General features: G+C 38.8%; 1 protein-coding gene across 1 annotated transcript in view; it reads right to left on the bottom strand.

Moving 5' to 3' along the window:
- The window catches only part of LOC127871295 (proteasome activator complex subunit 4A-like), a 134,547-nt gene that overhangs the window by 89,358 nt on the left and 20,180 nt on the right, over positions 1 to 25,009 (bottom strand). Inside the window, exons 11-16 of the mRNA XM_052414061.1 lie at positions 23,516 to 23,722; positions 17,580 to 17,766; positions 16,521 to 16,610; positions 8,002 to 8,066; positions 5,733 to 5,877; positions 799 to 897 (exon numbers count right to left, since the gene is read on the bottom strand). Coding sequence (XP_052270021.1) covers positions 799 to 897; positions 5,733 to 5,877; positions 8,002 to 8,066; positions 16,521 to 16,610; positions 17,580 to 17,766; positions 23,516 to 23,722 — 793 coding nt within the window. The remainder of the gene's footprint in view (positions 1 to 798; positions 898 to 5,732; positions 5,878 to 8,001; positions 8,067 to 16,520; positions 16,611 to 17,579; positions 17,767 to 23,515; positions 23,723 to 25,009) is intronic.

The following is a 25,009-nucleotide window of genomic DNA, read 5'->3' as shown; positions in this document are numbered from 1 at the left end:
TTATTTCCATTATTTCAGTTGTTCCTTGTATTCATTGTTTAAATACAGCTCACTTTCCAGCCATATCAGCAGGACAGTTACTAGTATTTAATTCATATTAATTATGGCTCCGTGTCTCAACATTACTTGCTGCATAATTTCTTAGCAGGATGAGCTTATTACAGCTCCACTAAGAAAATTTGAAGGGAGTAGTCAAAATAAAGAGATTCTTCAAACAAAATAAACACTAATCACCTTTTTACTGATATGGCTGGAAAGTGATTGTCATTTTTAAATTAAAAACACATTATAAAGGGTATAAAACAGCAAAAAATATCTGTCTCAGCATGGAAGTCGCCATCTTGACTATCACGTCATTACCCCCTCTGAATAAATTTATGCTATAATATGTTATGTTTTTGTTATTATCATATTAACTAGAAATGTGTCACAGACATCTATGCCACCACAACACATGTTTTGACACGAACAAATCCACTATATATTCTACAGTAGACTAAAATAAGGGCCATAATTCAACCAAACTGGTTCAAGTGACTAATTCTTATTTTATGATCCTCTACACATTAAGGTCATTTAACTGTAAGATTTGAAGGAAAATGTTTGGACTATCAATTACATAGTGGAAAAACAAACAAAGTGTCATAATCCTAAAAAATAAATAATTAAAGTATAAAATCTTCTGCAGACTGCACAGGCTAATCTGGCATGACACTTAATGCACATGCATTAAGTCCAGTTTTACAAGAAACAGGCTAATAGGACAAAAACTGCTCAAGAATAGATGTTGTAACAAACCTGTTCAGCAGCTCGTATCAGGTTGGCTGCATAGCGACCGCCCACACGGCTCTCATATACAGAGTTGATGATGAAGTTGTGAAGTCTCTTTAATGCTGACTGAAAAACAGGTCACATAAACAAAAGTTTATTGCAGAAAGATGATACTGGGAGAACAGTTGTTCTGTGAAAAGTTGGCTAAATGCATATGCGTTAAGTGTCGTCCTGGATTAGCCTGTGCAGTCCACTTAACAACTTTGGTGCATTTTTGTGAAGAAGGACTTCACAGGCTAATCTGGAACCATTTTTAACTCTTTCAGTGTGGGAACCGAATTTTGAAGGCCTGTGCAAACAGTTTGGATCCAGATGAGACGCCACAGAATGTGGCGTCTCATCAGGATCCAAACTGTTTGCTATTTTGATAGTATTCTTTGAAAAAAATCGAAGAAAATGCTAATTTTAGAAATTTAGCAGACAACATTTTAGCAGACGACAAATTTCCCAGCATGCAAAGGGTTAAGGCACATGCATTCAGCCCTATTTTCCCTGAGTGAGACTCACTTTTCAACCACAAGAACATATATGATACTTCTCTTACCACTGCAAAAAATCATGCAACTTGCTGTGTTGAAGGCTTTCTGTTTCCCATGAAAGCTTTTGAAGACCTTTCTTAATTGATTCAAGTATAAGAGGCTTCTTTTAGCCCTAAGATATTGATGGGCAGCAAACAGCAAAAAAATCTGAACAGACTGCAAGTTTCTCGCAGGGTGTTTTGTTTTGAGCTGAATGCATATAGCCTGTTTTACTTTGCTTCTGACAGGGAACGGGTTCACCTACCATGAATATAGGTGTGGAGCACTGCTGTAGTATGGAGGTGAAGCAGGAGAGGGAAAGGGTTCACCTACCATGAATATAGGTGTGGAGCACTGCTGTAGTATGGAGGTGAAGCAGGAGAGGGAAAGGGTTCACCTACCATGAATATAGGTGTGGAGCACTGCTGTAGTACGGAGGTGAAGCAGGAGATGGAAAGGGTTCACCTACCATGAATATAGGTGTGGAGCACTGCTGTAGTATGAAGGTGAAGCAGGAGAGGGAAAGGGTTCACCTACCATGAATATAGGTGTGGAGCACTGCTGTAGTATGGAGGTGAAGCAGGAGAGGGAAAGGGTTCACCTACCATGAATATAGGTGTGGAGCACTGCTGTAGTATGGAGGTGAAGCAGGAGAGGGAAAGGGTTCACCTACCATGAATATAGGTGTGGAGCACTGCTGTAGTACGGAGGTGAAGCAGGAGAGGGAAAGGGTTCACCTACCATGAATATAGGTGTGGAGCACTGCTGTAGTACGGAGGTGAAGCAGGAGAGGGAAAGGGTTCACCTACCATGAATATAGGTGTGGAGCACTGCTGTAGTACGGAGGTGAAGCGGGAGAGGGAAAGGGTTCACCTACCATGAATATAGGTGTGGAGCACTGCTGTAGTAAGGAGGTGAAGCAGGAGAGGGAAAGGGTTCACTTACCATGAATATAGGTGTGGAGCACTGCTGTAGTACGGAGGTGAAGCAGGAGAGGGAAAGGGTTCACCTACCATGAATATAGGTGTGGAGCACTGCTGTAGTACGGAGGTGAAGCAGGAGAGGGAAAGGGTTCACCTACCATGAATATAGGTGTGGAGCACTGCTGTAGTTAGGAGGTGAAGCAGGAGAGGGAAAGGGTTAACTTACCATGAATATAGGTGTGGAGCACTGCTGTAGTACGGAGGTGAAGCAGGAGAGGGAAAGGGTTCACCTACCATGAATATACAGTCCAACCTGTCAATAAAGACCTCTCAAGGGATTTGGTCGTTGTGGTCTTTGTTCACAGGTGGTCTTTATTCGCAGGGTCGATCGAAACTTTGCAAAATATGCTAGTAGTTTTTTAGCAGGTACCTTATCTATGTATGTGCTCTATTGTTTAAATGTTTGAATACTTATGCATGTATAATGAAATAAAGGATTGAAAACACAGTTTTGTTTTACATTTGTATATTTATTACATGTTGTATTTCTATTCCCTTATGTTTTTATTATTTATTTAATTTATCATATACTGTATAAATAACTATTGACATACATGTATACGTACATGTACATGTAATTCTACAAAGAACAAAGTACAAAATACACATAACATAGCAAACATTTATACATGAAATACATGAATCACTACTACACAACCAGTAAAGTTGACAATAATGGACAATAAATGATATCTGATATTTATATACGACTGAAAACATCCAAGAATAAGATTCCAGACAGATACTCAACGTACCAGTAGAAACAACAAAACACAATAAGCACTATGACCCCCGTCTCCCTCCACTCAAGACACACACAAAATCAAAACACTCACTTATTTTACTCTGCTTGACACTAGAGTCCATTCTATATTTGACTATACTTTCACAGTTTACGTTCTCCTCGAATTCGTCCATTATCTCATGTTTACGCTTTAAAATGCTCTGAATTTGAGTTTTTCCTACACCAAGATCACTAGCCACTCATCTACAACTGTGTCCTTTACCTAACAAACTAATGACCTTAACGCGTTCTTCCAACGTCAAGAACTTAAGCTTGAAAGCCATGATGGTTAACTTGAACTGACAATTTACTTTTCTATAATCTATGAACGTCTTATTACGGAGAAATTTAAGAAGAGAATGACTATCAAAATGTTTGTCTTTAATAGGCATCGTAAATAAAATGAAACCGTTAATTTCCTTAATGAGTTTATGAAAGCCCCAAATTTGTCTTTGATATTTTTGGCAATTAGTACATTAATTGCGAGTCACTTAAATACAAAGGCAAATTTTAACACTTTTGACAAACTGTCAAATGCATAAAAGAAGCAGGCGACTACCAATTAGCAATGCATGTTAAAACAACAAACAACTGCTATCGAGTGCAATAAACTGTCACTTGCCAATATCTCCATAGTGATCGACGAGTCCACTGGTAATATGTGTATCACGTGACTACGCTGCGTCCTGGCGGCCATTTTTTTTTTTGAAAGTTGCGAAATCGTTGATTTTTATGATTGCAGTGGTCGTTGTAAGCTATCAAAATGGAGATTTGGAAATGTAAAAGGGTAGTCGTTGGTCTTTGTTGACAGGTGGGCTTTATTCGCAGGTTCAATATATAGTGAAATCGTTCGGGAGGAAATCGGTGTGGTCGTTATTGACTGTTGGTCGCTATTAACAGGCGGTCGCTCGGGCAGGTTGGACTGTAGGTGTGGAGCACTGCTGTAGTACGGAGGTGAAGCAGGAGAGGGAAAGGGTTCACCTACCATGAATATAGGTGTGGACCACTGCTGTAGTACGGAGGTGAAGCAGAAGAGGGAAATGGTTCACCTACCATGAATAAAGGTGTGGAGCACTGCTGTAGTACAGAGGTGAAGCAGGAGAGGGAAAGGGTTAACTTACCATGAATATAGGTGTGGAGCACTGCTGTAGTATGGAGGTGAAGCAGGAGAGGGAAAGGGTTCACCTACCATGAATATAGGTGTGGAGCACTGCTGTAGTACGGAGGTGAAGCAGGGAGGGAAAGGGTTCACCTACCATGAATATAGGTGTGGAGCACTGCTGTAGTACGGAGGTGAAGCAGGAGAGGGAAATGGTTCACCTACCATGAATATAGGTGTGGAGCACTGCTGTAGTACGGAGGTGAAGCAGGAGAGGGAAAGGGTTCACCTACCATGAATATAGGTGTGGAGCCATGCTGTAGTATGGAGGTGAAGCAGGAGAAGGAAATGGTTCACCTACCATGAATATAGGTGTGGAGCACTGCTAAAGTACGAAGGTGAAGCAGGAGAGGGAAAGGGTTCACCTACCATGAATATAGGTGTGGAGCACTGCTGTAGTACGGAGGTGAAGCAGGAGAGGGAAATGGTTCACCTACCATGAATATAGGTGTGGAGCACTGCTGTAGTACGGAGGTGAAGTAGGAGAAGGAAATGGTTCACCTACCATGAATATAGGTGTGGAGCACTGCTGTAGTACGGAGGTGAAGCAGGAGAAGGAAATGGTTCACCTACCATGAATATAGGTGTGGAGCACTGCTGTAGTATGGAGGTGAAGCAGGAGAGGGAAAGGGTTCACCTACCATGAATATAGGTGTGGAGCCATGCTGTAGTATGGAGGTGAAGCAGGAGAAAGAAATGGTTCACCTACCATGAATATAGGTGTGGAGCACTGCTGTAGTACGAAGGTGAAGCAGGAGAGGGAAAGGGTTCACCTACCATGAATATAGGTGTGGAGCACTGCTGTAGTACGGAGGTGAAGCAGGAGAGGGAAATGGTTCACCTACCATGAATATAGGTGTGGAGCACTGCTGTAGTACGGAGGTGAAGCAGGAGAGGGAAATGGTTTACCTACCATGAATATAGGTGTGGAGCACTGCTGTAGTACGGAGGTGAAGCAGGAGAGGGAAAGGGTTCACCTACCATGAATATAGGTGTGGAGCACTGCTGTAGTATGGAGGTGAAGCAGGAGAGGGAAAGGGTTCACCTACCATGAATATAGGTGTGGAGCACTGCTGTAGTAAGGAGGTGAAGCAGGAGAGGGAAATGGTTCACCTACCATGAATATAGGTGTGGAGCACTGCTGTAGTACGGAGGTGAAGCAGGAGAGGGAAAGGGTTCACCTACCATGAATATAGGTGTGGAGCACTGCTGTAGTACGGAGGTGAAGCAGGAGAGGGAAAGGGTTCACCTACCATGAATATAGGTGTGGAGCACTGCTGTAGTACGGAGGTGAAGCAGGAGAGGGAAAGGGTTCACCTACCATGAATATAGGTGTGGAGCACTGCTGTAGTACGGAGGTGAAGCAGGAGATGGAAAGGGTTCACCTACCATGAATATAGGTGTGGAGCACTGCTGTAGTACGGAGGTGAAGCAGGAGAAGGAAATAGTTCACCTACCATGAATATAGGTGTGGAGCACTGCTGTAGTACGGAGGTGAAGCAGGAGGCGAGGGCTTTCTCCACAATCAGCTGTTCAGGGTTCAAGGCCTCCTGGTTACCATGGACATGCTCCTGGGCACTGTTCTCCACCAACGCAAACACCCTGGCACAGCGAACAGGTATGAGAATTAAAACCAGAATGTCACAGGTTCGCTCCCCACGTTGGGATTTTTTTTTAGATCTCCCCCAGAGACACCAAGAACTGGTTCTAGTCCCGGGAAATGGACTGGATAGCATTTCAAATAAGCCATAGGCTTTCTATGCAATATAGCTAAAAAAAAGGGTTTAAACTGAGACTGAACAGTGGCTTTATTTACCTAATCAGTCAAAAATGAAACAAGAGGGCCAAGATGGCCCTAGTTCGCTCACCTGAGAGGAGTCAGTTCATTCAATCTTTACAAAACGTCAAACTTGACCTAGATATTGTACAGAAAAACATCCTGGTCAAATTTCATCATTATTGAACCAAAACTCTGGCATATGGAGTGATTTTGTTTTTGTTAGATTTGACCTGGTGACCTATATTTTGAGTTGACCCCCCTTACCAAGCATCAAACTTTGCTTACAAAAATAAATATTATGACCAAGATTAATAAAATCTGAAACAAAATTGTGACCTCTAGAGTGTTTACAAGGATTTTTTTATAATAAAATGAAAATTTGGACAATCTAAGGGCAATAATTATGGCATTAATTATGTGATATATATAAAACCAATCTTTTCAACAAGTTTCATGATAATTGGGTGAAAAATGTGACTTCTAGAGTGTTCACAAACTTTTTTTACAATAGAAATATAAGAAAACTGCCCACCCCCGGCAGCCATGTTCTTCAACTGACCGGAACCATTTTCATACTCAACTCTCATATCAAGGAAACAAATGTTCTGACCAAATTTACTGAAAATTGGGCCAAAAATGTGACTTCTAGAGTGTTCACATGTTTCACTATATACATATAGAGAAAAATGCCCCGCCCACTGGCGGCCATGTTTTTTCACCGATCTGGACCATTTTCGAACTCGTCCGAGATATCAATAAAACCAATGTTTTGACCAACTTTCATGATGATTGGGCAAAAATTGTGACTTCCAGAGTGTTCACAAGGTTTCTCTATAGCCAAAAAAGGAAAACTGGCCCCCCCCCCCCCCCCCCCCCCCCCCCCCCCGGAAGCCATGTTATTCAACTGACCGGAACCATTTTCCAACTCAACTCTCATATCAAGGGAACAAATGTTCTGACCAAATTCCAAATTTAATGAAAACTGGGCCAAAAATGTGACTTCTAGAGTGTTCACATGTTTTCTCTTTATACATATAGAGAAAGATGCCTTGCCCATTGGCGGCCATGTTTTTTCACCGATCTTAACCATTTTCAAACTCGTCCGAGATATCAATAAAACCAATGTTTTGACCATTTTTCATGATGATTGGGCAAAAATTGTGACTTCTAGAGCGTTTACAAGGTTTCCTTATAGCCAAATAAGGAAAACTGCCCCCCCCTGGCAGCCATGTTATTCAACTGACCTGAACCATTTTCCAACTCAACTCTCATATCAAGGAAACAAATGTTCTGACCAAATTTACTGAAAATTGGGCCACAAATGTGACTTCTAGAGTGTTCACATGTTTTCACTATATACATTTAGAGAAAAATGCCCCGCCCACTGGCGGCCATGTTTTTTCACTGATCTGGACCATTTTCGAACTTGTCCAAGATATCAATAAAACCAATGTTTTGACCAACTTTCATGATGATTGGGCAAAAATTGTGACTTCCAGAGTGTTTACAAGGTTTCTCTATAGCCAAATAAGGAAAAATGCACCGCCCACTGGCGGCCATGTTTTTCAACGGACCGGAACCACATTTAAACTCAACCAACATATCATTAAGACAAACATTTGACAAAGTTACATGAAGATTGGGCATGAAATGTGACTTCTACAGTGTTTACAAGTTTTTTCTTTTTTTTGACCTAGTGACCTTGTTTTTGACCCGGCACAACCCAGTTTCGAACTCGACCGAGATTTCATTGGGACAAAGCTTCTGACCAAGTTTCATGATGATCAGACAATAAATGTGGCCTCTAGAGTGTTTACGAACAAATGTGGACGGACGACGGACAGACGCCGGACAAAGACCGGTCACAAAAGATCACCTGAGCAATCAGATGAGCTAAAAACACAATCATACTGGCATAACTAACATGCGAAAAGAGGAGTGCCTACCTGTCTACAAACTGCAGTACAAAGTCTTCAAACTGTGCAGTTGCTGAACACAACTCCTTCTCCTCCTACAACACATAACAAAACACTTAGAGCAGTACAGGGAGTTGTTTCTAGTTATGTAGTGTAACAGGTTAACACTCGTTATATAACAAAATAAGCCATGCACAGGCTTTCCAGCAGCACCTTTGAAAAAACTAGGAAAATTATTTACAAAAAACTAGGAAAAAAATAGGAAAAAGTAGGAAGGTTGAAACAAAAACTAGGAGTTACTACTAAGAAGTTTATTACCTTTTCGACTTTTCCCTACCTGATTACCACAGTAACTGTACACATTTCATACAACAGGACTGTTAAGCTGACTCATGGCTATATTCTAGAACGTCACTCAACCTCCACCTTGACTCAACCTCAACTAAGGAAGGCTCCAGGGCGCCTTTGGTTAGTTTGAGTTGAGAAAGAGATTGGTATTCACAGTGTTTACTTAGTCGAGGAGAGCTGGAGGAGTCGACAAAGCGTGAATGTGTTTTGTTGGGCACCTATTGTATACAATATGTTCAATAGCAAAACGTCAAAACAATTGGTTTATTGCAATATACATTTGTAAATTACATATTCATAGGTGCAAAAAATGTTTGTTTTGAATAACACAAGAGACCCTATTTTTGTTGCGACCCTAAAATTTGCTTTGCTTTTTTAAATTGACTTTAGCCAACAAACCTGGCATTAAAATATTACCATTCAAAACAATAAATAAAAATCTCACCTGAAAAAATGTCACAAAAAGCGATAATTAGTACTGACATAAGTAGGTTTCCTCAAATAAAATGCTGTTTACCATCTTGTGCTTCATGCGCACAAGATTCAAGTGGTATATAAAACTAAAAAAATAGCCATAGCCAAAGTGCTCTAGAGTAAATAATTATTATATCCATTAACACAAGATTTTGTGGTTCCAAATCCGCAATACAGTGTATTTTTCAGGTTAAGCACACTTTGAAATAACTAAAACTTACAAAATAAACATATAGTTGTACAAGCTTCTGTTTTGGTATTCATAAAAACACTTTGAGTGAGGCTTGAGGAACAACTTGGCTACCTCACCATATCCTCCCTCAGTCGAGGAACCTCGAGCTGTCCTAACGTTTGTGAATATTCATGTGAGTGAAGGAGGGGATCATTAGATAAAATCACGTGTGTAATTATACTGATCAGATTTAACTAAAGTTGGGATATCAGTGGAGGAACGTTTCAGAATATAGCCATAAGTTTTTATTTGTAGTCATCACAGAGCTCAGTCCAACTTTCAGGTATAACCTATGAAGGCTAGACTATGTGACCAGTGACAGCAGACCCCACAAAGATTACCAAATATTGTCAGATCAACAACCTGAATTAGGTCCTATTTTGAAACAAAATCTCTAAAACACATTAAAAGACAGTTTTACCTTATCCCAAAAAGTGCCAAATTAATGAAAAACTTGGAATACTAGGAGGTGTTAGACAAAACTAGGAAATACTAGGAGCCTATTTTAAAAAACTAGGAAAACTAGGAAATACTTGAAACGATGGAAAGCCTGCATGTATTGAAACAGAATAAGCCTTGCAATTGAAAAAAGGGTCTTAATGCATGTGTATAAAGTGTCATCCCATATTAGCCTGTTCAGTCTGCACACGCTAATCAGGGATGACAATTTCTTCCTTTATGTTATTTTTTGTTGTCATATCGTTTTTCGGCTCAAATAATGGTTGCTAATTGATTATAAAGAGTTATATCAAATACAGTATTTCCCTAATCAGTGGACTTTTCGTTTGGAATAAAAAGGCTAATGAATTTATTTTCCCAATTTCATGAAAATGCCGATAAAATTCCCAATTCCAAAGCCATGGGCTATCGTCCCAAAAAGTGGAAAAAAAACCCTGAAAGAATATCAATGCATAAAGAGAAATTTCATTGGTTTGTTAATATTTATGAAAATTTGCCATCCAGTTCCCCCATTTTATTAAATTTAGTGACGACTGAATATATACAGAGGGTCTGATGATAATATTTACAGAGACAGCAGCTGGCAGATGACGTTTGTGTCATTATTCCTTGGTATTCAAGATCTTTATAAATGTTAAGTTGTTAACCAGAAATTAATTTCTTAAACATACATGTCTAACACATGAATTGATTCTCCTTTGCAAACATTATTGCAGAAACATTTTCCCAGTGATATTATCAACTGAGTGCTTACCCAGCATTGTCTGCTTTGTACAGCTTTAAACTGATTAAGAACCATAAAAGATGGCAAAATGAATTCATAGCCTATATGTGTTAGAATCTGATACATATAACATGACATGGCATCTGACACTGAGAAAAATTGAGTCGCGTTATGAGAAAACTGGGCTTAATGCATGTGTGTAAAGTGTCGTTCCATATTAGCCTGTGCAGTCCGCACAGGCTAATCAGGGACGACACTTTCCGCCTTAACATGATTTTTGTGTAAAAGAGACTTCCTTTAAATGAAAAATACCCAGGGGTTCTGAAATATTTTAAGTCCACTTGTGCACGGACAAGTTGGACCCACAAATTCACTTGTCCGTACCAAAGAAGTTCTTGTCCGTACTCAGTAATCAGATAATCAGTAAAAGGCTTGTTCTTTTTCATGACAGAATATGCAGTGACAAAAATCTTCTTATATTGGTCAATTTGCGAATGGTGATACTTTTTCAAGGCTTTATCAAATTCACCTACTTTTATTTCATTTTTCTTTTTACGAAGTTCATCATCATATTTTATTTTGCATTGCATGTGGCAACTGACCATTAAATAAACCACTTCTTTTATCCGCTAATAAAGGAAACTCCTTACAAAGTTTACATTTACACACAACGGCAACGTTTTCAAGCCAAGAGAAATCAATTAGCCAAGACTCAACAAATTCTCATTTCCACTTGGTGTCGTAGGCTTTATCATATTCATACTTGGGTTTTCTCTTTTTCTCAGCCGCCAAACTGATTTTCTCATTGGTCTGATTCGCGTCATGGCTTGACGCTGAAGTGGTTTTATTAAAAAAAAACAACTTATGTTCCCTGCATGTCGGTATTACATTGATGGCATAATGCGGCCATTTGCAATGTACTAAAAATGTTATCTTATGCATGATTGGCTGTTGCTATATACGCTTGGACTGGTTAACTACACTAAATAATTATCATCCGAAAATTACCTACCTTGCAGTTGAAAACGTGTGCCAGTCCGCAGATTAATCATTAGCTATTTATATAAACTTTCGTTTTTGATTTTCAGAAAATTGAGTAGTTCGATTCTCGAAAAATGTTTACCACAGAAATTTTACTTGTCCCCGGACAAGCCAGCTTTGAAAAACTGCTTGTCCGGAAAGGGAAATTGACGACTCGGACAGCTTATTTCAGAACCCCTGATACCAAAAAAGTGGAAAGTGTCGTCCCTGATTAGCCTGTGTGGACTGCACAGGCTAATCTGGGATGACACTTTGCACACATGCATTAAGTCCCATTTTCTCAGAACGTGACTTAATTAAAATTGAGCTGGACTCTGAGAAAAACAGGCTTAATGCATGTGCGTTAAGTATCCTCCATGACAAACAGGCTTAATGCATATGCGTTAAGTATCCTCCATGACAAACAGGCTTAATGCATGTGCGTTAAGTATCCTCCATGACAAACAAGCTTAATGCATATGTGTTAAGTATCCTCCATGACAAACAGGCTTAATGCATATGCGTTAAGTATCCTCCATGACAAACAGGCTTAATGCATGTGCTTTAAGTATCCTCCATGACAAACAGGCTTAATGCATGTGCGTTAAGTATCCTCCATGACAAACAGGCTTAATGCATGTGCGTTAAGTATCCTCCATGACAAACAGGCTTAATGCATGTGCGTTAAGTATCCTCCATGACAAACGGGCTTAATGCATGTGCGTTAAGTATCCTCCATGACAAACAGGCTTAATGCATATGTGTTAAGTATCCTCCGTGACAAACAGGCTTAATGTAGTGCGTTAAGTATCCTCCATGACAAACAGGCTTAATGCATGTGCGTTAAGTATCCTCCATGACAAACAGGCTTAATGCATGTGCTTTAAGTATCCTCCATGACAAACAGGCTTAATGCATGTGCGTTAAGTATCCTCCATGACAAACAGGCTTAATGCATGTGCGTTAAGTATCCTCCATGACAAACAAGCTTAATGCATGTGCTTTAAGTATCCTCCATGACTAATGGGCTTAATGCATGTGCGTTAAGTATCCTCCATGACAAACAAGCTTAATGCATGTGCGTTAAGTATCCTCCATGACAAACAGGCTTAATGCATGTGTGTTAAGTATCCTCCATGACAAACAGGCTTAATGCATATGCGTTAAGTATCCTCCATGACAAACAAGCTTAATGCATGTGCTTTAAGTATCCTCCATGACAAACAAGCTTAATGCATGTGCGTTAAGTATCCTCCATGACAAACAGGCTTAATGCATGTGCGTTAAGTATCCTCCATGACAAACAGGCTAAATGCATGTGCGTTAAGTATCCTCCATGACAAACAGGCTTAATGCATGTGCTTTAAGTATCCTCCATGACAAACAGGCTTAATGCATGTGCTTTAAGTATCCTCCATGACAAACAAGCTTAATGCATGTGCGTTAAGTATCCTCCATGACAAACAAGCTTAATGCATGTGTTTTAAGTATCCTCCATGACAAACAGGCTAAATGCATGTGCGTTAAGTATCCTCCATGACAAACAGGCTTAATGCATGTGCGTTAAGTATCCTCCATGACAAACAGGCTTAATGCATGTGCTTTAAGTATCCTCCATGACAAACAGGCTTAATGCATATGCGTTAAGTATCCTCCATGACAAACAGGCTTAATGCATGTGCGTTAAGTATCCTCCATGACTAACAAGCTTAATGCATGTGCTTTAAGTATCCTCCATGACAAACAGGCTTAATGCATGTGCGTTAAGTATCCTCCATGACAAACAAGCTTAATGCATGTGCGTTAAGTATCCTCCATGACAAACAGGCTTAATGCATGTGTGTTAAGTATCCTCCATGACAAACAGGCTTAATGCATATGCGTTAAGTATCCTCCATGACAAACAGGCTTAATGCATGTGCGTTAAGTATCCTCCATGACAAACAAGCTTAATGCATATGCGTTAAGTATCCTCCATGACAAACAGGCTTAATGCATATGCGTTAAGTATCCTCCATGACAAACAGGCTTAATGCATGTGCGTTAAGTATCCTCCATGACAAACAGGCTTAATGCATGTGCTTTAAGTATCCTCCATGACAAACAGGCTTAATGCATATGCGTTAAGTATCCTCCATGACAAACAGGCTTAATGCATGTGCTTTAAGTATCCTCCATGACAAACAGGCTTAATGCATGTGCTTTAAGTATCCTCCATGACAAACAGGCTTAATGCATGTGCGTTAAGTATCCTCCATGACAAACAGGCTTAATGCATGTGCGTTAAGTATCCTCCATGACAAACAGGCTTAATGCATGTGCTTTAAGTATCCTCCATGACTAACGGGCTTAATGCATGTGCGTTAAGTATCCTCCATTACAAACAAGCTTAATGCATGTGCTTTAAGTATCCTCCATGACAAACAGGCTTAATGCATGTGCTTTAAGTATCCTCCATGACAAACAGGCTTAATGCATATGCTTTAAGTATCCTCCATGACAAACAGGCTTAATGCATGTGCGTTAAGTATCCTCCATGACAAACAGGCTTAATGCATGTGTGTTAAGTATCCTCCATGACAAACAGGCTAAATGCATGTGCTTTAAGTATCCTTCATGACAAACAGGCTTAATGCATGTGCGTTAAGTATCCTCCATGACAAACAGGCTTAATGCATGTGTGTTAAGTATCCTCCATGACAAACAAGCTTAATGCATGTGCGTTAAGTATCCTCCATGACAAACAGGCTTAATGCATGTGCGTTAAGTATCCTCCATGACAAACAGGCTTAATGCATGTGCGTTAAGTATCCTCCACAGGGGTTAACGTAAGAAATTGACACTCACTTGCCCGGGCGGCAAGTTACTTTAAACATCTACTTGCCCTCATTAAAAACTGGTTGCCCAATTTTGAAGTCAATTTTTTATTGTCATTTGATCTTTAAAGCATTGATACACATGCATTATTATGCTAGATTTAATTTCAGCTATATTCAATGTATCAAAAATAAAATAATAATCGTTTTTATAATATAAAGTTGTGAACAAAACAAAATCTGGACAGTTTTATTTCATTGAATAGTCACTATTGGATACAATACATATGAAGAGTTTATTACTATTACAATTTTAAAACGGTATACTTGTCACTATATCTATACAAGTTATGGCATAGATTAAAAGGGGGGGGGGGGGCTTAAAATAGTACTGTGAAAATGATTGTTCAGAGTTTGAAAATCATGTTGATGTCTTTGATGAAGAGTTTCTCACTATTTGTAACTGTGAATATGTAACAAACAAGTTATTCACAGTTTAAAATAGTGAGAAACTCTTCATATGCATTCTTAGCAAGTTTTAAACGGTCTGCATATTCAACATGATTTTCAAACTCTGAACAATCCTTTTCACAGTTATTATATTCATGTTCATAGACATCACTAGTATACGCTTCTTCATCCAGTTCTAGTAACTGTTCTGAAATTGTTTCAGTTTGAGTGGTTTTACACAAGAAGATTGGAATAGCACAGTTACTACCAACAATTTTATCTTGCTTGTTATTAAAATCAGGGACATTGTTGTTTTGGTCTGGTTCAGAACATTTAAAATGTTTAAATGAAAAGATCGGCTGGACGCTACCGTCCGCCATGTTGAAACGTCTGCCGAGTAGAACTTGTTTTGAGAGTTTAGATTGGCTTATACAACACAAGCGACCAATCAAATCTCGTTTTACTTGTACTTGATAAAAAAATATATTGACCCAAAGAAAATAAATAGATACAAGGGGAAAAGTCGAAAAAATATCGCAATTATGCTAATACGAAACGGACTTGCCCGGCGGACTATCTACTTTGGAAAATCACTTGCCCACGACGATTTTAACCCGGCACGGGCAAGCGGGCGTCCGCTTAAAAAAAGCCCTGCTCCATGACAAACAGGCTTAATGCATGTGCGTTAAGTATCCTCCATGACAAACAGGCTTAATGCATGTGCGTTAAGTATCCTCCATGACAAACAGGCTTAATGCATATGTGTTAAGTATCCTCCATGACAAACAGGCTTAATGCATATGCGTTAAGTATCCTCCATGACAAACAGGCTTAATGCATGTGCGTTAAGTATCCTCCATGACAAACAGGCTTAATGCATATGCGTTAAGTATCCTCCATGACAAACAGGCTTAATGCATGTGCGTTAAGTATCCTCCATGACAAACAGGCTAAATGCATGTGCTTTAAGTATCCTCCATGACAAACAGGCTTAATGCATGTGCGTTAAGTATCCTCCATGACAAACCGGCTTAATGCATGTGCGTTAAGTATCCTCCATGACAAACAGGCTTAATGCATGTGTGTTAAGCATCCTCCATGACAAACAGGCTTAATGCATGTGTGTTAAGTATCCTCCATGACAAACAGGCTTAATGCATGTGCGTTAAGTATCCTCCATGACAAACAGGCTTAATGCATGTGCTTTAAGTATCCTCCATGACAAACAGGCTTAATGCATGTGCGTTAAGTATCCTCCATGACAAACAGGCTTAATGCATGTGCATTACATATCCTCCATGACAAACAGGCTTAATGCATGTGCGTTAAGTATCCTCCATGACAAACAGGCTTAATGCATGTGCGTTAAGTATCCTCCATGACAAACAGGCTTAATGCATGTGCATTACATATCCTCCATGACAAACAGGCTTAATGCATATGCGTTAAGTATCCTCCATGACAAACAGGCTTAATGCATGTGCATTACATATCCTCCATGACAAACAGGCTTAATGCATATGCGTTAAGTATCCTCCATGACAAACAGGCTTAATGCATGTGCGTTAAGTATCCTCCATGACAAACAGGCTTAATGCATGTGCATTACATATCCTCCATGACAAACAGGCTTAATGCATGTGCATTACATATCCTCCATGACAAACAGGCTTAATGCATGTGCATTACATATCCTCCATGACTAGCTCCATGACTAGCTTCATGACAAGCTCCATGACTAGCTCCATGACTAGCTTCATGACAAGCTCCATGACTAGCTTCATGACTAGCTTGTGCAGTCCAAAAAGGCTAATCAGGAACAACACTTTCCCTGAAAGTTAATTTTTGTTTACAAGAGAATTCCTTCAAACAAACAATTCCATAAAAGCAGAAGGTGTCATCTCTGATTAGCTTGTGTGGACTGCACAGGCTAATCAAAGACAATACTTTCACACATAAATTAAGCCATGTTTTCCCTGAGAATGGCTCAATTCTGTAACAAAACTTGAGTGTAAAGCCTTCATACCTCGGTGAGATCGCTACGAACATGAATGGCCTCAGAGCAGTCTACGATTGGAACAAGGGAGATAAATGTAGATATCATCTGAAAGGTCACCTGTAAAGAGACACATGTAAAGTGGGCATTTTAACAAAACAATTAACTCACTAAAAAATTAAAATGATGGACAGAGAATCACAAAAGGTACAGGATGCTTTCAATAGGGGAAACTCGGGTTATTGCCCTGTCCAAGTAAAATCTTAGTCTACCACTTAAGGTAACTAACAGTCTGTTGAGAAATTAAGAAATTGCATATATGTTTTAGATTTCATGAGATTTTAACACTTTGTGAACCAGTGCAGAGAGACAGAAGGAGGATGCAAAGAAAGGATGTGGCACCCTGTCATTATGCCCAAGATAAATATATATAGAGCCCCCCCCACCAAAACAAAAAAAAACCTATAATTATTTTATATATTTATTCTTAGGAAAATCCAACAATATATGAAGTTGAGGTAAGCATGTATTCCAAAGTCATGATATACCACAACCAATTCAGCCTTCATGATAGTTGTGTGAACAAATAATTTTGGATCACCTGACTTGTTTGAAAAATCGAAATCCTCGAGTTCTTTTTTATCATAACAAAACTTACAAGACACTTCTAGAAGTCATTTGGGTCTATGCCAGGCTGTGAGAGGTAACAAGACACCAATACTTACAACACAATACTTACAAGACACTTCTAAAAGTCGTTGGGGTCTATGCCAGGCAGTGAGAGGTTGCAAGACACCAATACTTACAACACAACAATACTCACAAGACACTTCTAGAAGTCATTTGGGTCTATGCCAGGCAGTGAGAGGTAACAAGACACCAATACTTACAACACAATACTTACAAGACACTTCTAAAAGTCGTTGGGGTCTATGCCAGGCAGTGAGAGGTTACAAGACACCAATACTTACAACACAACAATACTTACAAGACACTTTTAAAAGTCGCTGAGGTCTATGCCAGGCAGTGAGAGGTTGCAAGACACCAAGACTTACAAAACATCAATACTTACGAGAAACCAATACTTACGAGACACTTCTTGAAGTCGTTGGGGTCTATTCCCGGCAGTGAGAGGTTGAGCAGGGGCAGGACGTGCAGACGACCCTCTGGGTACCACTTCCCAGAGTTCAGCATGGAGCGGGCCACGGACACCACACAGTTCATACACGCTATCAATCTGTGAGGCTCTATCAATGTCTCCATAGCAGGGTACATCCTAGAGTTCAAGTGGACAAGAGAAATTTAATTGGAAAACAAAGCGTAATTTTCAAGAATAAAGTGTTGTCCAGGACCAGACAGTCTAGTCAAAATAGTCTGATTCTGGATGACGCTTTCCCTTGGAATGGTATTTTCTGTTACAATACATTTGAGCCCGCTCTGTGAAAATGGGGTTTAATGCATGTGCGTAAAGTGTCGTCCTAAATAAGCATGTGCTGTCTACACCGGCTAATCAGGGACAATACTTTCCGCCTAAACTGGGTATTTGGTAAGAAGAGACTTTCTTTAAATAGAAAATATTATAGAAGCCGAAAGTGTCGTCCCTGATTAACCTGTGCGGACTGCAAGGCAAATCTGGGATGACACTTTACGCACATGCATTTAACCCCCTTTTTCATGGAGCACAGCTCAGTTTCTTTTAAATATAGATTTGCTTTATGTGGTGTTTGTAGTCCTGCCAAAGCTTACCCGGAGGAATGGCGGAGTTTTAAGGACACTTATACATAAAAGCCAGGGCTTTTTGTCCTTCTTTGGGACCTGCCGAAAATCGGCCCTTTCCCCTCGGATTTTTTTTCCCCCTCAGCAGGTAAATTTTATTTTTTAAACTTTAAATACATAAGTCAACCTGATCCAGTGAAGAAAATATAACAGATTGCATAATTAAATTATCTGTTGCCTTGAATTTGTTTTAAAAACAGCAAAATATGTTGAATATTGATTATTTAAGACTTTCCTTATTTTCCCCAAAACCCGGCGTTTCGCGTTATTTTTTCCCCCAAAAATCCAGCATTTCGCACGATTTTTTTTTCCCTCAAAAAAGGCCAGGCCCTTTCCCAAAAATCAGATAAAAAACCCTGGTAGCAAGAATGAAGACAGCAGATTTGTTGGATTACTTAAAAATATTTCTGAAATAAGTTTTTGGCCACGTAACCCAATGGCTATCTTACAGTTTTAAAGATTTTTTTATTTGTCTTCACTTAGTTCTCTAGCAGAAGACCTCAGGACTTAAATCGATGGGACCTTTTTTCAAAAACAAGGGCCCGAAGCACACAAAACTGGACCAAGAGTTCTAGTACAAGACCTCGGTAATTATAATGCATCTTCTTTTCTAGAATATGACAGCCAAGTTTACACAAGACCTTAACGATTGATACACAGCACCTATCTTTTAAACAAAAGACCACATTAAATAAACTTCACCTACTTTGGGACGATGGATGCACGTCTAATGCTGGACAGCTCAGAAGTCGCATAATATCAGGGTTTAAAACATGGCATCTACTTTTTTAATACAATACCACAGAGGATTCACCATTATTTTACTTTCTATTCACAGATGCTGTACATTCTTTTCAAACATGAGATCCCACTGACAGGCCTCGACACTAACGGTGGTCCGGGGACCCGAGGCCCCCAGACTTTGGCGAGGACCACCAGTTCTTTCAAGCTGGGTGGTCCTCCGGGAACCCTAAATTTATAGAACCACTTTGTCTTGATTGACCATTTAAATTTTTTAAAGTGCCTCCAATTATTAAAGAGCGGCATATAAAAAAAAATCGGTAAAATCTTATCCGAAAATGTACTGCGTATCGAAAGCACGCGACTGAGCATTAGCGGCCAGCGTCTGTCAGTTGTAAATATTGATTTTATCCCATTTTCACCGCGACATTGACGGTATAACACGTTGTGGAATATACTTGCTTGTATTCAACACTGTGGAATATACCTGTCGCGTGCACGGACTACTTTTAAAATGACGTCATGCGATATGCGCTAAAATTAGGTCGATATTGTTTGGTTCATTGATCGAATTTTAAGGTCACCCATTAGAAGAAAATGTGCATATTTTGCAGAAAAATACATATATGACATATTCACCAAAGAAATGTTGAAATAAAATATAAATTTACACGATTTTTGTTTTGTTATTCTTTTATTTATATTTACTTTACCACTGAATGATTTTTCATAAGAAGCAAAGTCGACAAAACTTAAGCAAAGACCTATCAATATACATGTATATTGATAGGTCTTTGACTTAAGCTTCAAAATTATACGACCTTAAACCTTTAAATCTAGTCATATGACATAATTTTTTGCCATCTGTATAATGAATCAGCTGATTGATGGCGTCATAAAATGACATACTTATTGAGTCATTTTCCCCATTTTTTTGACGATTTATTATAAACGCGACTTATTTCACATGTTTTCTACATGTACTGTATGTCGACATATCTGAATTGTCAATTGATCACATTTTCCTTATTTCGTGTAATGTGCATTGTTTATAACAAAAGCATATACTTTTGACATTTAACTTAAATATTAAGAATGTACAACAAGCCATACACATATCGCACAGTTCATGAATAATCTGCTATGTTTGCTTTCCTATTTAATTCACGTTAGGCATAGAGCTGTGTAAAGTATAAGATGGTAAAAATAGCACCACACTGGAATTGGGAACGTCCCATTTTGTACACGGGTATTTTCTACTCATTTATCTGTTGTGTACTGGAATGTTTTCCATTCTTTGTGTATTTATATATTAGATTATTTTCTCGTACAATAAGGGCATTTACCATAGATAAATAAAACATTGTGCAAGTTTAAACATAATTATGTTTGTAGGCAGAAATCTGCAAATGCAACCGAGTTTACCAACGGCTATTATTAGATAAACTGCTCCGGTTCATTTGAACAGCAGTAATGTAGAGTACATGACGTAGCGTGTGAAGAAGAAGAAAGTTTATCGCATTCATAAACTCATTTGAATAAAGTGATAGAATGGCATAAGGGTCTTTATTTAACTATGCTAAAATAATTATTAAAGACCCTATATGCAAAATCGTCAATTATTGAGTTAAATGGATTATTTGATGGATTTTAAAGGATAATTAAAGGTAAGATACTAGTTCTTACATGTTTTGATTTTTGTTTGTACTTTTGTCGTTCCCTGTTCTCGGGGAAATGATTTTAACATGGGCGCCATTGATGCATCGGATCACACACGGCATACCCATAACATTATATAAAAAAACATGTTCTGCGCGTCCTTAAATTCGTCGTTCGAAAACGTATTGCCCTGTATATTTTGTCAAATAAAGTGTCAGTCGCTGCAATTGTCTGTTTACTCGTCAAAATTGTCAAGGTCTTCGATAGCTAAAGAAACTTCAGCGTACAGTTTATTTAGTATTGACAGACCTGTACAAAGTCGCACCAGTCAAAAATCATAAAAAGCGACATTTAAAGTTATGGTAGCCAGAACTAGGTCGTCGATGGTGTACATGTATGTTGACATCGACAGCATTTTGTCAGGAGTAATGGCCGCCATATTGGATTTTGATCATTTTATTTCGAAAATAAAATAAATTATAGTAAAGTAAAATCTTCTTTTCGCGGTCGTAATGTATTAAAATTCGCATACTGCGTAAAATTGAATGTAGGCATATGGTGATATTTTTACTTGTTTTACAGTTTGTGCGTGAATTTTTTAAAGACTATTTTGCGTACCAGAACAAATACATGTATATCACTACGCATGGTTACATTTGTTAGATTTTAAGCGCTTTTATGACTGAATTAAAATTATTGTTAAGGTTATTAGATCTATTTATGTTAAATGTCACGTTGAAAAAATCAAATGGGATAAATAGAATACTAGGATTAGCGTTGAATACAGAGAAGTTTATGTTGCTCGGCTTGAACACCGAAAGCGCTCGCCAAGGCTCGCGCTTCCGGGCGTTCTAAGCCTCGCAACATAAACTTCTCTGTATTCAACGCTAACCTAGTATTCTCTATTTCGACGATGTAAGCGACCTACAGTGCAGAGAGTATATTGAAATCACTGAAGCGTGTAAGTGTTACAAACGGTGTTTTTACTGCTATTGTCAAGTTTTATGGGGGTTATTATCGGTTTATCGGATTATTATTGGCTCCTTTATGATATTGAGCCCCCAAAAAAGTAACATTGGGACAAACTGTCACGACGATCAGTAATTATAATAATTATTAGGGCCGCTATTTCTTTAATCAAAACCATAGGCGATCGGGCTGGCAAAAGCATTTAATTTCTCCACAAAAACACATGCCGGTATACACTTTTTTCTACAGGTATTTGCGAGCATTTCTGTTTAATAGTTCCATTATTATTATGACCTTGGAAGGATATAATTTGATTAAGATACCAACAATTTCTGAAATAAAAAGTATATTGTTCACTTGGTGTACTATATTTCGGATATGTTAAAATTCGGACATTTAAAGATAGTGACATGTATGTGTTTGTTTGTTGTTGATAGTTTGTAAAAAAAAAATATGCTTTATGTTATTTCAGGCAACTAGAATAGATGGTGGTAATTATCTGGGCCTTTCTGTCAGGAAATAGGCGTGATCAACTATAATTTAATTGATCCTGGAAATCATCCACAACTAACAGAAAACGTTTTAACAACAGAAGCTGATGTATGACATGTCCAAATGACAATATATAACTGTTTAACAAATTAAGTGACATGATTTATTTTCTGATGTTTTATATTTCTTTTTCCCTTTCAAATGATGTAAATTGGTGTGATTTTATGTTTAAATAATTAATTTTGAAACATTTAGGCAGCATACTGTTTAATACATTGAAGTTAACATTGTTATATTATTTTGGTTATCTGTGTTGTTTATCAAGTTGAAAAAAATGGTATTTATATACAAATAAAGCTTATTAAGACTTATGAAGGTATGACTTATGAAGGTACTTATTGTTTTTTTATGTAATAATATACTTTTTAAAGTGATAATATAGGCAATGACATTAATGTAGTAAGGTTTCTTTAAATGATTGTTCTTATTAATAAGGTTGGAATAATCGACAGTTTTCACGGCGCGAAAAAGTTGCAACAAGTTTTGTTGAGCCAGTGAAACCCCTGAATGCGCGTAATCACCTTTTATTTCTTAAAAGTTTATAATAAGAACTTGCAAAACGCTAAGTTCTGGCGGCGAAGGGCAATGCTGAAGATGATAATGCTGAAGATGATTATGACAAGGATGACGATGCTGATGATATTGATGAAATACATGATATCAAAAGTTTACAAGACAAGGTTATGAGCTTTTAATGGGTCTGCTTTAAATGGCAACAGAATTGAATATAGGAAATTAAAATGTGTACTAGTATGCTTCTTGTACTTATTTGCCCTTATGCCGAGAGTAGCTGTATGTTGAAACAAGAGGACTCCCTAGTTTGGGTGAGGGCCACCAAAAGTTGAAAGTAGGGTTCCCTCCGGGTACCCTGTAAAAAAAGTTAGTGTCAAGGCCTGACTGAACCTTCTTTTTAAACACTAGACCCGAATGTTATACTGATCCTAATTTTGAAACAGGAGACCAGAGAGGTTACACTACACTTTCTGTTCACATACAAGACCGCAAAGTTAACTTCACCTAATTTTTTATGAGCCTAGTTCTGGCAAAACAGGGCTTAATGCATGTGTGTTAATAGTCTTGCTGGATTAGCCTGTGCACTCAGCACATGCACTTTCCGCTTTAAATTTATTTTTATTTAAAGAAAATCTCTTCTTATATGTTTTTGGTTGAAATTTCGTCTAATCCAGAATAGATGGAAAGCGACATCAATGATAAGCCTATGTGGATTACTCAGGCTAATTTTAGACAACACATTTTGCACATGCATTCAGCCCCATTTCCCAGAGTGAGGCTAAAGCACAAGACCCCAGAGGTTACAGTGCACCTACATTTCCAGGAGCGGAGGCACGATGAGCTCGGGTCTCATGGTGGAGAGATGTCGGAGGGCGATGGAGGAGTCCTGGCTGCCGTACTTGCTGAACATGTTCATCAACACCGTGCTCTTCATTGCCTCCACGAAGCGAGTGATCTCTGCGTCAGTCAGCTTGTGGGAGTCTGGGATGGGCTTCATCCACATGGGCTTCCTGTACCGCTCTCTACACATGCAGCAACAGAAACAGGAAAAGGTTGGAATATTTAGCGAGGACTGTACCAAGACTAGTTTTCCAAAATTGAGTACTTTTAAAAACCTACTCACACTCAAAATCGTTAAATATTTTGTAAAATATTTGGAAAAATAAAGTTATGACATAAACAAGAATATCAGTGAAACTGATGGATGCTCCCCGATGATGCCCTTTGTAAATCTATGTGTTAATAACCACCTAAAAAAATCTTTTATTAGCCTCTGTGACCTTGAGCCCAGTGACCTCAAACCTCATCAAAAGAGGTAGAGGTCCATGCAAGGTACCTACATGCCAAATATGAAAGAGATCGGTAAAGTAACAAAAGCATGACCGAAAATCTATTATTAGCCTCTGTGACCTTGAACCCAGTGACCTCAAACCTCATCAAAAGGTAGAGGTCCATGCAAGGTACCTACTTGCCAAATATGAAAGAGATCGGTAAAGTATTGAAGGTGCTATGAGAAACTGTAGCAAAAGCATGACGGAAAAATCTATTAATAGCCTCAGTGACCTTAACCCCAGTGACCTCAAACCTCATCAAAAGGTAGAGGTCCATGCAAGGTACCTACATGCCAAATATGAAAGAGATCGGTAAAGTATTGAAGGTGCTATGAGAAACTGTAACAAAAGTGTGACAGAAAAATCTATTATTAGCCTAGGTGACCTTGACTTCAGTGACCTCAAACCTCATCAAAAGGTAGAGGTCCATGCAAGGTACCTACATGCCAAACATGAAAGAGATCGGTAAAGTATTGAAGGTGCTATGAAAAACTGTAACAAAAGTGTGACGGACAAATCTATGATTAGCCTCGGTGACCTTGACCCCAGTGACCTCAAACCTCATCAAAAGGTAGAGGTCCATGCAAGGTACCTACACGTCAAATATGAAAGAGATCGGTAAAGTATTGATGGTGCAATGAGAAACTAACAAAAGTGTGACAGAAAAATCTATTAATAGCCTCTGTGACCTTGACCCCAGTGACCTCAAACAACATCAAAAGGTAGAGGTCCATGCAAGGTACCTACATGCAAAATATGAAACAGATCAGTAAAGTATTGAAGGTGCTATGAGAAACTGTAACAAAAGTGTGACGTAAAAATCTATTATTAGCCTCGGTGACCTTGACCCCAGTGACCTCGAACCTCATCAAAAGGTAGAGGTCCATGCAAGGTACCTACATGCCAAATATGAAAGAGATCGGTAAAGTATTGAAGGTGCTATGTGAAACTGTAACAAAAGTGTGACAGAAGGAAGTA

The sequence above is a fragment of the Dreissena polymorpha genome, chromosome 3 (genome assembly GCF_020536995.1).
Source record: "Dreissena polymorpha isolate Duluth1 chromosome 3, UMN_Dpol_1.0, whole genome shotgun sequence".
Taxonomy (NCBI): Eukaryota; Metazoa; Mollusca; class Bivalvia; order Myida; family Dreissenidae; genus Dreissena; species Dreissena polymorpha.
This window is presented reverse-complemented; position numbering and strand designations above follow the sequence as displayed.